The following is a 14103-nucleotide window of genomic DNA, read 5'->3' as shown; positions in this document are numbered from 1 at the left end:
GGACTTTTGGTGGGGAGGTTTGCACGTCTGTTCAAAGGTTTGCACCAGCACTTGGTCAGAGGTATGCACCAGCAGTCGGGAGTAGGTTTGCCCCAGCAATTCAGGGGGATTCAGGGAGAGGTTTGCACCAGCGTTTCGTGAGACAGTTGCACAAGGATTCGAGAAGAGATTTGCAACAGCATTCAGCTGGTGAGGAGGTTTGCACCAACAGGCAGGGGAAGGTTTGCACCAGCATTTGGGGTGAAGTTTGCACCAACATTTCGGGTGAAGTTTGCACCAGCATCCGGGGAGAAGTTTTCACCAGCATATGGGAATACAGTTTGCAGGCCACAGAAGCTTTCTGGGGACAGGGTCTCTGAGGTCCCCACTCTCGAAGGAGCAGAAGACAGCTAAGAGATGCCACAGCACCACCTTGCCCATTCCCCCAGTGTGTCTTCACACTTCTGCCCAGTCCTGGAGGCCGCCCGTTTGGAGATAAGGCTGGCTGAGGCATGCTCTGCCCCACGGCGAGTGCAGCTTGTGCCACGGCGGTGACAGCAAGCTCTGTGGGACACGGGCCACCCCAGCCACCTGAGGCCATCGTTAGCCATCTCCCCGGGTGTGTGCCCTGGCAGGGGTGCCAGGCTGTGCCAGGGTAGGCTGGGGCTGAGAAAGACGCCTTTGCCTTGTCCCCAGGGGAAGGGCTGGGTGCTGAGTGAGTCTGGATCAGGGTGTGGGTGGGGTTCTGCCCTCCCAGCTTGGATCCTGCGTGGTGCTCAGAGAGGGGGTTTGGGGTGCTGGCAGCAAGTGCTTCACCCCCAGGGTCCCCAGGAGCTGTGCGCTGCCCCAGCTTGTTCTTCAGCTCCAGCAGCAGGAGCGATAATGCAGCAATTAACACCATCTCCCAAGGCAAGAGCTTCCCCGGGGCTTCCCTCCATGGGCAAAGCCCCTGGCATCCCCCACCCGTGGCATCCCAGATTCAGGCACACAAACCACCACCAGCTCCTCCTTCCTCCACGTGCCCACTCTCTTCCTCAAGGCAATGGGTGCCTCCCCCAGGAGGTTTTTCAGCTTATCCAGCTTCCAGGGGCAGAAACGCTTGCTGGATTTTCTGTGGGGGCCAGCTGGATACCATCGCTGTGGTCTGGATGCAATGGCAGCCCACTGCAGCCGTGGGAATGGGCTGAAATATCCCAAGTCCAGCTTTTAGCAACAAGACCTGTGACAGAGTCTCCCTCCCAGTTCTCCCCGAGATCCACTTCTCAAGCCCCGTTTCCCCTCCCAGCTGCAGCACAGGCACTGTGCAAGGGAAGGGCCCCCAAGGCACGTGCCACCAGCAACGGCCGCAGCTTTCCCTGGGAGCTCCGTGGATGTGGCTACTACGGGAGGAGACTCCAGCTGTGGGGTCCCCACTCTCCAAACACCTCCTCAAGGGACCCTTGGAGTCTCCACAGGGTTATTTAGAGTTTCCCAGCATCCAGTCGCCCCTGGTACCCAGTGTTCTGTTCACAGCCTCCAGTGCCTCCACAGGCAAGGAGCACCCTCACCCCAGTGCGCGGGTGTCCCTCCCCACTTTCTGCTCTCTTGGTGAGATGAGGGGCACCCTGAATTTGCAGGATCCTTGGTGCAACCCCTGACTTCCCCCCCCGTTGGTGCCGTGGGACATTCTGGGGACACGAGGCCAAGCCTGCCCGATGGGACAGGGACCTGAGGCTGGGGGACAGGTTGTTAAACACCACAGGCAGACGTGGGGTCCCCAGAAATCCCCGAGGAGAAGCCAGAAGCCCCGTAAGCGCGCTGGCCGGAGGCTAGTTGGACACAGCTGTTTAATGGACGCTTCTCAGTACAGAGCGGGTGTTGCGATCCACGCACCCACGGCCGCCTCCTCACCATGGCCACGGCTCTGGCCCCATCTCAAACCTGGCGTCCGAAATATCCCCATTGGCCTGGCATGCCAGGGTGGTAGAGGAAGATGTCACGGCACCGGTGTGCCTCCTGGGTTTGCAGCGGGGGGAGTCCCAGGAGAGGGGGACCTGTGCCCTGGCTGGGGAAGAGGGGCTGAGCGGGACGGTGCCCCCATCGCATCGGGGGGAGGGGGTGGAGGTGAGGGAGTGACCAGGGTGCTGCAGGCGCACCCCTGGTTTGTGCACACCCCGGGGCACCCCGGCTGAGCCAGGGCACGCTGGGCGGGGAGAGGCTGAGGGCACCGTGGGGAAGGGGTCAAGGGGAGTACGGGTTGGGGGAGCTGCTGGGGTTGCCGTGGGACCTGGGCATCCTGACCCATGGCATGCGTGGGGCGAGGTTTCCAGGGGTCCCTGCTCCTTCACCTGCGGGCTGGGAGCATCCATCCACCTCGGGGCCTCACCGCTGCAGCTAACACCCCGGGGGGGGGCTCTGGGCTCTGCCTCCTCCTCCTCGCCCCGAGCACTGATGCCCCCAGCGAGGTGGGGGTACCGGCTTGCCATGCTGGGGGGGGGGTGGGGTGGGGAGTGGGAACGAACAGGACTGGTGTGGGACTGGAATGCTGAGAGGGGGGAGAGGATCCCATGGGACCAAGGGGATGGGAGGGGACAATGGATGCAGGGGAGTGCTCCTGTGCATCCAGCCTTGCCCTCCCACCCCCCTGGTGCTTTCTGTTCCCGGTGCTTCTTGCCACACCATCGCCGTAGGCAAAAAATGGTTGGTCCCCAGCAGGCCAGGGTCGAGCCGTGCTAGGAAACACTCCGCCAGACACTGGCCACGAGTGGTGGGTACAAGGATGGACCCTCCTGGGCTGCAGCCCCTGTTGGAGCCGGGCAGGGATGTGAAAGAGGCCGAGCGGGGGGTCAGCCACGTCGTTCCCCCCGAGGATTCACCATGACGATGAGCTGGGGGTGCACGGCCGCTCTGGGCCCCGCTCTCACCCCGTAACTACCCAGACCCGGCTCTGGGGCTGGAGCAAGTCCCACTTCTCCTCGGGGACAGACCCCACTCTGTCTGCAGGTCCCTGGGGGCAGGTCCTCAGTGGCTCCAGGCGCTGGCAGGGTGCAGTGGGGCTGGAGATCATGGGGGGGCAACAGGTTCCCTGCCCCCCATGCCCCACGGCATCTCCGAATGCTGAGCGGGGTCTGTGGGTGTCGCCCCACAGCATCCCTCAGCACTGAGTGGAGACTTTGGGGGTCACTCCCATGCCCCACGGCATCCCCGGGCGCTGAGCGGGGTCTGTGAGGGTTGCCCCACAGCATCCTCGAGCACTGAGTGGAGACTGTGGGGTTCACCTCCATGCCCCACAGCATCCCCGGGCGCTGAGCGGGGTCTGTGGGGGTCACCCCCATGCTCCACAACATCCCCAAGTGCTGAGCGGGGTCTACGGGGGTCACCCCACAGCATCCCCGAGCACTGAGTGGACACTTTGGGGTTCACCTCCATGCCCCACGGCATCCCCGGGTGCTGAGTGGGGTCTGTGGGGGTTGCCCCCATCCCCCACAACATCCCAGGGTGTTGAGGGGGGTCTGCGGGGGTCACCCCCCGTGCTCCACAGCATCCCCGAGTGCTGAGCAGGGTCTACAGGGGTCACCCCACGGCATCCCCGAGTACTGAGTGGAGACTTTGGGGGGACACCCCTGCACCCCACAGCATCCCTGGGCCACAGCAGGGCCTGCGGGGACCCGTCCCAGGGACCGAACCCGGCCCACAGCGGGGTCTGTGGGTGTCACCCCTCACCCCACGGGTCCCGCTGCGGAGGGGGGGGGGGGGCGTGCCGTGGGGTGCGGGGTCAACGGGGGCCACTCGCTGCCCCGCCCCACGCCCCCCTTTCCACCAATCAGAGACCCTAGAGCTGCGCTTTCCCCCCCCCTCCTCCCCCATCCAGCCAATCAAAGCCCGGCATCCATCCTCTTCGCAGCCAATCGAAGCGGAGGCAAGGGGGAGGGGGGGGGGGAGAGGGCAGCGCGGCCTCTTCCCCGCCAGCCAATCGGCGGCCGGCTCCGCCCACAAGGCGGGGCGGGGCGGGTCCCCGCGGCGGCGGAGGCCTCGCCGCCCAAGATGGCGGCGCGGGGGGGGGCGGGGGGGGGGGGGGTGCAGCGGGCCGCGGGGGGTGGTTCTAGGCCGGGGGCTGCAGGTGTAGGGCAGCGCTGTTGGGGCGGGCGGCCAGGATGTAGGCGACGTTCTCCCGCAGGAAACCGGGCCAGTCGACGGGCCTGCGGGGCAGAGACGGGCTCACCGGCCGCCCCGGCAAACTGCCTTTCCCCCCCTCCATCCCTTCCAACATGGCGGCGCGGCCCCCCCCCCCACCGCCTCACCTGGCCTCCTCCGGCGGCGTCTTCTCCCGGCTCCTCCCGCTGCCGCTGCTGGCGGGGCTGCTCTCCGACATGGGCCCCACATGGCTGATGCTGGAGGTGGAACGGAGGGAGCCTTTCGTCCCCTCACCCCTTGCCCCCCACGCCAAACGGCGGCGGGGGGGCTGCCGGGCCGCGGGAGCGGGGGTGTCACCCCGCCGCCCCCCCCCGGCCTGGGGCGGGTGTCCCCAGTACCTGACGTTGCAGGATGGCGTCTCGGTTGGGTGCTTGCGGAACCAGGCGTGCCGGGCCCGGCGGCACTCGGCCTCCCTGATGAAGCCGTCGCTGTCCTGGTCCAGGGCCAGGAAGGCCACGCGGGCCCGCTCCCGCTCCTTGGCTGTCAGCAGCCGCAGCAGGGCGTTCTGGGGGGGGGGACGGACAGAGAGAGGGGAAGAGGGTAGTGCTCACCCCATGGGGAACCCCCCCCCTGCTCTTCTGCCTAATGCTGTGGGGGTTTTCCACCCTGGGTGCCGTGGATGCTGCCCATGGGATCCAGTCCTGGGTGCCACGGCCATGGGTGCTGGGTGTAGAAACCAGCTTTGGGTGCCACAGCGCTGGGTGCTGGCCGTGGGAGCTGTGTCAAGGTGCCGTGGCCATGGGTGCTGGGTGTAGGAACCAGCTGTGGGTGCCACAGCCCTGGGTGCTGGCCGTGGGAGCTGTGTCAAGGTGCCGTGGCCATGGGTGCTGGGTGTAGGAACCAGCTTTGGGTGCCACAGCCCTGGGTGCTGGCCGTGGGAGCTGGGTCAAGGTGCCGTGGCCATGGGTGCTGGCTGTAGGAACCAGCTGTGGGTGCCACAGCCCTGGGTGCTGGCCGTGGGAGCTGTGTCAAGGTGCCGTGGCCATGGGTGCTGGGTGTAGGAACCAGCTTTGGGTGCCACAGCCATGGGTGCTGGCCGTGGGAGCTGTGTCAAGGTGCCGTGGCCATGGGTGCTGGGTGTAGGAACCAGCTTTGGGTGCCACAGCCATGGGTGCTGGCCGTGGGAGCTGTGTCAAGGTGCCGTGGCCATGGGTGCTGGGTGTAGGAACCAGCTTTGGGTGCCACAGCCATGGGTGCTGGCCGTGGGAGCTGTGTCAAGGTGCCGTGGCCATGGGTGCTGGGTGTAGGAACCAGCTTTGGGTGCCACAGCCATGGGTGCTGGCCGTGGGAGCTGTGTCAAGGTGCCGTGGCCATGGGTGCTGGGTGTAGGAACCAGCTTTGGGTGCCACAGCCATGGGTGCTGGCCGTGGCGGTCGGCTATGGGTGCAACAGCCATGGGTGCTGGTGATAGGAACCAGCTATGGGTGCTGCAGCTATGGGTGCTGGCTGTAGGAACCAGCTTTGGGTGCCACGGCCGTGGGTGCTGTCCCATGGGTGCAGGCTGTAGGAACCAGCTCTGGGAGCTGCAGCTATGGGTGCTGGGCCTGGATGCCATGGTCGTGGGTGCTGGCTGTGGGAGCTGGCCTCAGGCACTGTGACTGAGGGAGCCGGGCACACGGGTGCCGCAGCCGCGATGGGTGCTGGCCGTGGGAGCCAGCCCTGGGTGCCATAGGGTACCTGCGGCCGTAGTTTCTGCAGCAGCTGGATGGACTCGTGGGAGAGGAAGTCATGCCACTCGATGTGCCCCTTCTTGTCGGGGTCCAGGGCGGAGAACTGCAGGGCTGCCCGCTCCTCCTGCGCCTCGGCCATGGGCCGCTCGAACTGCTGCTTGTGCACCAGGTGCTTGTAGTGCAGGAAGTCGTCCAGGGTCAGGCAGGTCTCTGCGGGGGACAGATCCGCTCTGTGTACCCTGGGGAGGGGGGACCCACCTCCCCAACCGCCTCCCCCCCAACCATCCGGCACCCTCTGTGGGAAGGGTCTGCACCTGGGATGATCTTGCAGTGCCGCAGGGTCTCCATCAGGCTGTACATCTCTTCCTCTGTCAGCAAGAGGTTGAGGTTGTCCTGGGGTGGGGGACAGAGAGGAGCCGTGGGGCGAAGGCACGGGGTGGCTGGAGCACCCAGCCGTGCCATGTCGCCTTGACGGCGCGTGGGTGCGGGCGTGCAGAGAGGGACAGTGGGCTGCGTCATCCGGGGGTGCTGCAAGCGGGGTGGCTCCGCACCCACAGGTTTTGGGTGCCGTTCCAGCCCTGCCACAGCTCCTGGTGTACCCAGCAGCGTGTCCCATGGTGTCACGTCCCCAGCCAAGGTGCTGGTGTCCCCCCCCCGCCCGGCACTCACGCAGTAGTAGCAGCTCCAGCCCGTCTCGGTGTGCGCCGTCTCTGTCACCTCCACGGAGCTGTCGTTCTGCAGGTAGCCCATGCGGCGCAGGCAGCCGTCGTGGTACACCCGGCTGCAGACGCGGCAGGGGAAGAGGCTCTCGGCTGTCCACACCTCGCAGATCTCGCACATCTCATCGTTGAGGACCTGGGGTGAGATGGGCAGCTGCTCAGAGGGGCAGGGGGGGCTGGATTCTCAAGGTGCCTGTCAGGGCGGTGCGTCATAGGTGGGGATGGGTGTTGGGAGGCAGAGGGAATGGGCAGGTGGGTTTGTGTGGGGCTGGTGTAGGGTTGTAAGGGGCATGGCTGGTGGGGTTAGAGGGAGGCGGATGGGTTCGTGGGGATGAAAGGAGGGTGGCTGGGTCTGGTTGTAGTGTTCGTGGGGCTGTAGGTTCTCGGGGGTGCAGCGTGGTAGGCTGTGGGTTTGTCGGTTGACTGGTCTTTAGGATTGTAGTGAGGATGGGTGGAGGTGCTGTTGTCTGGGTTGACTGATGGTAGGTGTGGACGGATAAGCTGTAAGGCTGTAGGTGGGCTGGAGTGTAGGCTTGTTGGGGCGGGTGGATGGATGGGTAGGGTCATGGGAGTGGATGGGTGGGCTGCAGGAGTGTGGGCACGGGCAGATAAGTGGTTGGGTTGTAGATGGATTGGGCTGTAAGCATGGCAGGTGTGGATGGGTGGCTTGAATTATAGTCTGTCTGGCTGTAAACTGACAAACACATAGATTGAATCATCCTCTCTTCTCTGAAGCTGGAGTGGTCTGTGCCCAGCAGTGACACAAAACACCTCGAGTGCCCCTCCAAGACACCCCAGGGTCCCTCCAGGGCATGTCTGACCAGTTGCACCCTCCTCCCTGTGTAACTTCTCCATCCGCCCATCCCGGGCCCCCTGCCCCACTGAGCCACCTCCATGGAGCTTTGCTGTGCCCAGGGAGGCTGTCACTGCCCGGCAGGCACCGGGAGGACGTTGCGGGGTCTCCCTTGCAGATCTCCAACCCTCTCCCCATCCCTCCCTCCCAGTCTCCGTGCTCCGTCTGCTCGCCTGCTCCCGCTGCTCCAAGCTGATGTCTGGGGGCTCGTCATCGTGCAGCTCTCGCTTGGGCCGGATGAAGGCAGGCGGCGTGAACCTGTTGGCTCGGTCAAACTCCTCTGGCTCCATGCCCCGGCCGTCCCGCAGCCGTTCCCAGGCCGCCTTGCTGGCACTGCTCTCCCCCGGCTGGGAAGGTCCTGCTGATGCCTCCTCCTCTCCCTCCTGCACCGCCTGCTCCAGCGTTCCCCGACGTGTGCCCCCCACCTCTGCCCGCCGCCGTGTCGATGGTTGCTCCCGCAGCCCGTCCTTAAAGGCTGACACGGCCAAGCTGACCTTCTGCACCTTCTCCACCGTCTGCCGCCTGGACATCAGCACCCCCATGGCTCTGCGGGGGAAAGGAAGGTGCTCAGTGCTCAGGCCGCGGGGTGCAGTGGTGCTCCCCACCCCTGCACAACGTTCCCCAAAAGTGTCCCAGTGGCTTTCCCTCAGCTGCATGGGGAGCAGCTCAGGGCGGGGAGAAACGTGGGCTCCTCGGCAAGCTGGTAGCTGGGGTCATCTGTGGTGGCCGTGGGGAGATGGACCCGAAGCCAGGTGGAGATCTGGCCATGGAGGGTCTGAGTGTCAGTGGGGGAGCGGGACAGCAAGCAGGGAGCTGGATTGGGGGGGCACCCTGCTTCGCCCAGCTTTGCAGACTCTGGCTTAACAAGAAACGCATCCAGGCCCTTCCCATGCCAGACCAGTAAATCCCAGAGGGACTGAACCCTGCCCTTTGAATGCAATCCATTCTGGTTTGGAGAAAGCCTCTTTGGCCAGCCAAAGGCCAGAGGTGTCCTCCCTGCAGCTCTGCCCAGGGCTGGGGCATAGCAGAGTTGGTGGTGGGTCTCACCTTCCCTAAATTTCTGTTCGCACCCCCCCCACCTCGTGTGCGTGCGCGCGCATGCGTGCTGCTGCCCTGGTCATCCTGCATCCCACCCCAAAACGTGGGTCGCAGCAAGGAGCCCCGCAGAGAGGCTGGGCCAGCCGTGGGAGGGCTGCGAGCCTGCGGGAGGGAAGGGGAGCAGTGTGTGGGTTTGGGGTGCGTGGGTCCTGAGGAGGGGGGTTTGGCCGCAGGACTGAGGGAATATCATCTTGGGGTGAAACAGGGAGGGCGACGGCAGCAGCAATAGCAGGTTGGGCTCCATCCCAATGGGGGTGGGCTTGGAGGAGCGCGGGCTGAAGCTGGGGAGAAGTAGGATTTGGTGACCAGCGGCGTGGGGTGCGGCATCGCCCTGCGGGGGTCCCTGCCCCGCCGGGATTGCGTTACGGAAGATGCTGCAGCCGAGGGGCACTCCCAGCTGGTACCCAGGGACCGGGAGGCAGCGCTTGCTGCTTGTGCAAGCTGGCGAGGGGAAGGGAAGGGAAAAACATCGTAGCGGCTGTCTCCCGCCCCGCCGTGCTCGTTAGGGGAGTCCCCAGGTAGCGGGGTAATTAACGGCGCACGCACGCCGGGATCTCGCGGTTGCAGTGTGGGGGAGCCGTGGACGGGGTCGTCCGAGCTGCCCCGCATCAGCGGCGCCGAGCGGAGCGTGCTGGCAGGCGGCACCCAAACACCGACACACGCACACACGCATGTGATTTCCCAGCCTTTCCCCCCCCCCCCCCGCCTCCCCTCCACCACCACCGCGGGACCATCTGCGTGCAGTTTCCCACGCGCGGAGCTGGGTGTGCAAAGGCACGTAGGCCCCCCGCCCCGTCCCGCGTGTGGGGGTCCCAGTGCCGTGAGCACGTGTGGGTATTTGCACCCCTCAGCGCGCACCCCCCACACCCCACCCCGTGCATGGCTCGGGTCTGGTGTCCAGCATTTTGCAGCTCCTGGGGTGTTGCAAAGGTCTCTGCCTCCTCGCCGTGCCGCCAGCCCCCGGCTCAGGATCCCATCGGCCGTGGGCAGGATCAGCTCTGATGCTTGGGCAGTGTTTTTGCTCTGCCTGCGAGTGGGGGGCACCGCAGGGAGATTCCCCCCCCTGCCACCGCTTCACCAAGCCCTGCATCGCAGAGCAGGGGGCAGATCCTGGCCTCATCCTGCCCAAGGCTTGGGTAGAAGCAGGGAGGAGAGGGCTCAGAGGGGCTGGGCTCATGGAGAAGAGCCAAAAGAGGGGTGTGGGCCCTGGCTGTCGGCACACCAGCCCTCCCAGTAGCCGCACGGGTGCTCGTGATCCTTGGTGTGCCGGCAGCATCACCTTGCAGCGCCGCGGGGCTCTGGGTTGCCCATCCCCAACCACCCTGCGGCACAGCAGGGCAGCCCCGGGCAGCAGCGGGGGGAGCTGGCATGTGGGTCTGCCATAATCCCCCCCCCCCCCAAAATGAAGTTCCCCTGTATGTTGACGGTGTGGTTGCCGCCTTGCCCTTGGGCTGCTGCTGGAGGATCCCAGCCCAGCTCCCTGCCTCCTGTCCTCTCCCAAGGCCGCTCTGAGTGTCTTCTGCCACAGTGGGTGCCACCAGCTGCTGCGTGCCTGGAGTCTGGAAGGCGTCACTCCTGTCACGGCTTGTGTCTGTTCTCAGCCCCACTGGCCTCCCTGTTCCTGCTAATGCTGCATGGCCGGGCTGCGCCTGCACATCCAAGAGCTGAATGGCTTCACCGTGAGCTCCACCTCCGTCCCCGCTGCCTTTCCACAGGCCCCGAAGCTGCCAAGGTACCCCGAACCTGCTCCGCACTTTCCAGGACCCCCTGCCTGAACCATTGGCTGTGCGAGGTGGGACATCACCCCTGTATAGAACTTGGCCTGGCTCAGGGTTCCTCCAGGCGTGGAGGGTCCCCCCCCTCATGGAGACCCCTGGATATGGGGAGGAGGGACCAGAGGCGCCTTCTCCCCATAGCAGCCCAGCTACCCAAGCAGCCCCTGCATCCCCACGTGTCCCTGGGAGAAGGTGTCTCCGCTGCTATTTGTGGCACCCCCCGAGGCGCCCGGCAGTCGGGACCCAGTGCCACAGCCCGGCTCACCTTGGCCTGAGGTGCAGGGACCTCGACCTTGCTGCCGGGTGCCAACGCGGGGCCTATTTTTAGGTCGCCCCCACAGAGGAGCTAAATCTGGGAACGGGCCAGAGCTGCCAGCAAACGCCCGGTTCCACCGAGCCCTGCTGGCACAGGGGGCTGTCACAGTGGGTGGTGGGCACCTTCCCACCCCCTTCCCTTCCCTTCCCTTGCCCCAACACCCTGCAGTCCTGCCTTGTCCCCAGAACAGCGCCCGTTCCCCCACGCTGTTCTGATGGGGGTTTGCTCCTTGCTACTTCATCCCTGCAGCAAAACACTGAGCCAGAAGGCACTTCACTCCCTTAGCACCCATGGACTCATCTTTCCCAGCCCCACGCAGCTCTCTGCGTGGGGAAACTGAGACATAGAGGCAAGGTTGGTGCAGCTGGAGTGAGGATCAGCCTGATTTAGGCGGGGATGGGGGCACTGGTGGGACAGGGCTGGTGGCCAGCACGGTGGCACAGCGGGAGAAGGAAGCAGGGCAGAGCATCCCGAAGGAAATAGAGCCAGTGGTCGCTGCACGGCTCTAAAATCTCCTCTCTCCCATGGCAGCGGGCGTGGGGAGCATCCTGCGACTCGTGCTGGGGGTTACGGGGCGCCGGGTTTGGGTGCGAGGGCGGCGCCGGGTGCGGGGCGGTTGGGTGACGCGTGGGTGAGTGTATCACAGCGCGGCGGGGGTGTTGTGGTGGCTGGGAGCGCAGGGTGGATGCGGCGGGGAGCAGCGCGGGGTGGATGTGTCAGGGATTGGGTGTGTTAGGGACGGGTGATGTTATGGGTTGGATGTGCTACGGGGTGGCTAGCAGCACTGGGGTGGGTGTTGCGGCCCGGTGTGGGGTGTGCGGGATGGTGGCGGGTGTTGCGGCAGCTGTGGGCACACCGTGGGTGGTGGCTTTGGTTGCAGGGATGTTGCAGCAGCTGGGGGTGTTGTGGTGGTGGCTGTGGCAGCTGGGGGGTGTGGGGTGGGTGTGTTTTGGGGAGCACGGGTGCGGGGCGGGCTGTTGTGGTGCCCCAGTGGTGGCACAGGGAGCTGGGGGTATGGAGCCACAGGGCTCATAGGTTTGGCTGTTGCCTCCCTGCCTGCCCCCCGCACAGCCATGCTCGCCAGCCCCACGGTGCATCCTTGGTGCAACACCCTGCCAGTAAACCAAGGGCCAGGTGTGGGGCGGCAGCCCCTGCTCCCACCCTTAAGGGGGTGCAGCAGCAGTGCTCCAGGAGCAGGAGCCCTCTCCCATGCTCCCCACGGGTAGGGAGGGATGTTCCTGGTCCCCACAGGCTCCCCACAGGCCAGGCCTCCTCCCTGCCCTCTCCAGGCTCCCAGTGTTTTTACCCTCTAATGCTGTGCCTTCTTGGGAGCAGCATTAGGGGCCTGGGGGCAGAGGGATGGGGTACCAATGGAGAGGACAGCCTGGAGCCCATGGCAGCCCAGTCCCAGGGCTTGGTCTGAAGGGCACCAAGCAGGGCTGGGAGGAGCTGCTATGGCTCTGGCACAGCCCTGCACACCCTGCCAGCCGCTGCCCGCCTGGGGCAAGGGGGAGCCGGGCAGTGCAGGCAGCAGGCTTTGCTTGGGGGACGCCACATCCCACCTCCTTGAGCTGGCCGGAGATGTCCAGAGGGATTGGGCAGCACCCACTTGTCCCCTCTCCTCGGCAGATGGCACATGCTGGGACTGTGGCACTTCTGGGGATTCTGCTGGGAGGTGACCCGGTTGCCATGGGGCGGGGGGGGGGGGTCTGTGGTTGATGGTACCCTCCCCACACTCTGCAGGGCTGCGGAGGCCTGGTGGGGAGGTCTTGGGATCAGGGGGGGGGGGTGTGGCCGGAGCCCCAACTATGCTGTGTCCCCCTCCTGGGGACACTGAGCTGGTAGCTGCTCTCCATGCCCGATCAGGTTTCCCATCTTGCCACGCCATGGCAGATTTTATAGGTGTGTCACACATTTCCATCTCCCAGAGAGGGATGAAAATGCCGTGACAGCAGTCCCTTCCCCTGCAGCAGACACGGCTCCTGCCCAGCTCCCTGGTTCTCCTCCTTGTGTCCCTGTCCAGCTCCCCAGTTATCCTCCTTGTCTCCTTCCCCAGCCCCTCTCTGCAGCACCCACATGAGGAGCCCAATGCCTGGGCAGGACCTTCCCACCCCATCCGCATCCCCACTTCCAGGCATCCCATCCCAGGACCTCTGGTCACCTTCCCAGGTGCCAGGACCCCAGGGGCATCAGGGGGACCCACCCTTGGGTGTCACGACATGCAGCCAGCCCATGCCATGCACTGGGCGAATCGCCAATGGCAGCAAAAAAGCCACTTACCAGGGTCAGGGTCCGTCTGGGGTAGCACGAGCCCTAGACAACAGTCCACGCGATGTCCATCGCCGCTGCCTCTGGCCACGGCCCCCCCTCTCCACCCACGGGCGCTCACCGCATCCCGCGCCCTGCCCGCGAATCCCCGCCGGGGGATGGAGCGGCGAGGCTGGCACCCAGGGAGCCAGAGCCCTGCACTTGCTGCCGGAGGATGCAGGAGACAGCAAGATGCTGGGAGCGGATGCCTGTGTCTAGCGCGCACACACACACACACACACACACACACACACACACAGACACACACACACACAGACACACACACACACAGAGACAGAGACACAGACACGCGCGTGCGCACACACACACACACGGAGGAAGCAGGGAGCTTGTGACTGGGGCTGAGCAGATGCAGCCTGGTTTGCTGTCCCTGTACCAATTGCTGCCTGAGCCGTGTTAAACAGCTCTCTGAGGAACGAAGCATTTTTTTTTTTTTTTTTTTTTTTTTTAACCGGGCTGACGTTGGCTGGGAGATACCAATAAAAGCTTTCCCTGCATCTCCTCTGGCCTCCGGAGCTGAACCGCCTTTCTTCGAGTCAACCTCAAGGACTACGCAGATGGATCTGCATCTGTGGAGGAGCGAAGGTCTCCCCTGCCCACCCTCTGGGGTCTTCCCCAGGCCCGGCGCCCTGGCCACAGGCCACCTGCACCTGCTTTAACCCGATGCCTGCCGGCCAGTGTTGCAGGCAGGCTGTCCTCCCCGCACTGCGGTGCAGCGGGGGCATGGTGACTCCTGGCTACGTGCAGCCCCGTGTGCCCGGTGCAATGCAGCACCAAGGGTTTCAGTTCCAGGACTGGATATCACCCGGGTGCGCACCACAGGGCTGTAGCGAGGCTGGGGGGGCTCGCAGAGGGTGCGAGGGAGGTGATGAAGCAGGAGGGAGGATGCTGGTCTGGAGGGGAGCACAAACGCAGAGCTTCTGAAGGTGGGATATGTGCTCCACGCGCATCCTCAGCTGACCCACGCTGGCCTGGTGGAGATGGTCTCTCAGCCCCCTGACGCCCTTCTGGAACAGGGTACCGCTGGCTGAAGGGGTTGTGCTTTCCTCTTCAAGAGCAGCCAGCTGTACCTGAGGACGATTTAGGGTCCAAGAGCATCTGAGCACTTCTAGGAGCAGCTTCCAGCCAGGCTTGGGATTAGCACTGCAGGTTAGAGCCGAGGGGCCTGGGCGGTGGGGGTGCCTGCAGGGCT

General features: G+C 65.1%; 1 protein-coding gene across 1 annotated transcript; it reads right to left on the bottom strand.

Annotated features, from left to right (window-relative positions):
- Nucleotides 1–1788: 1788 nt before the first annotated feature.
- On the bottom strand, nt 1789–13288 carry PHF24 (PHD finger protein 24). Its single transcript, XM_042804455.1, has 8 exons — nt 12864–13288; nt 7568–7940; nt 6492–6677; nt 6137–6215; nt 5830–6032; nt 4491–4657; nt 4260–4349; nt 1789–4157 (listed from the first exon to the last, which is right to left on the bottom strand). The coding sequence occupies exons 2-8, from the start codon at nt 7934–7936 to the stop codon at nt 4061–4063; spliced, it is 1191 nt and encodes a 396-aa protein (XP_042660389.1). The 5' UTR covers nt 7937–7940; nt 12864–13288; the 3' UTR covers nt 1789–4060.
- Between the last annotated feature and the right edge of the window lie 815 nt (nt 13289–14103).

This window comes from Tyto alba, unplaced genomic scaffold, assembly GCF_018691265.1.
Source record: "Tyto alba isolate M040663 unplaced genomic scaffold, T.alba_DEE_v4.0 Super-Scaffold_42, whole genome shotgun sequence".
Taxonomy (NCBI): Eukaryota; Metazoa; Chordata; class Aves; order Strigiformes; family Tytonidae; genus Tyto; species Tyto alba.
The sequence above is the reverse complement of the archived record's forward strand: the minus strand, read 5'-3'. Positions and strand labels throughout refer to the sequence as shown.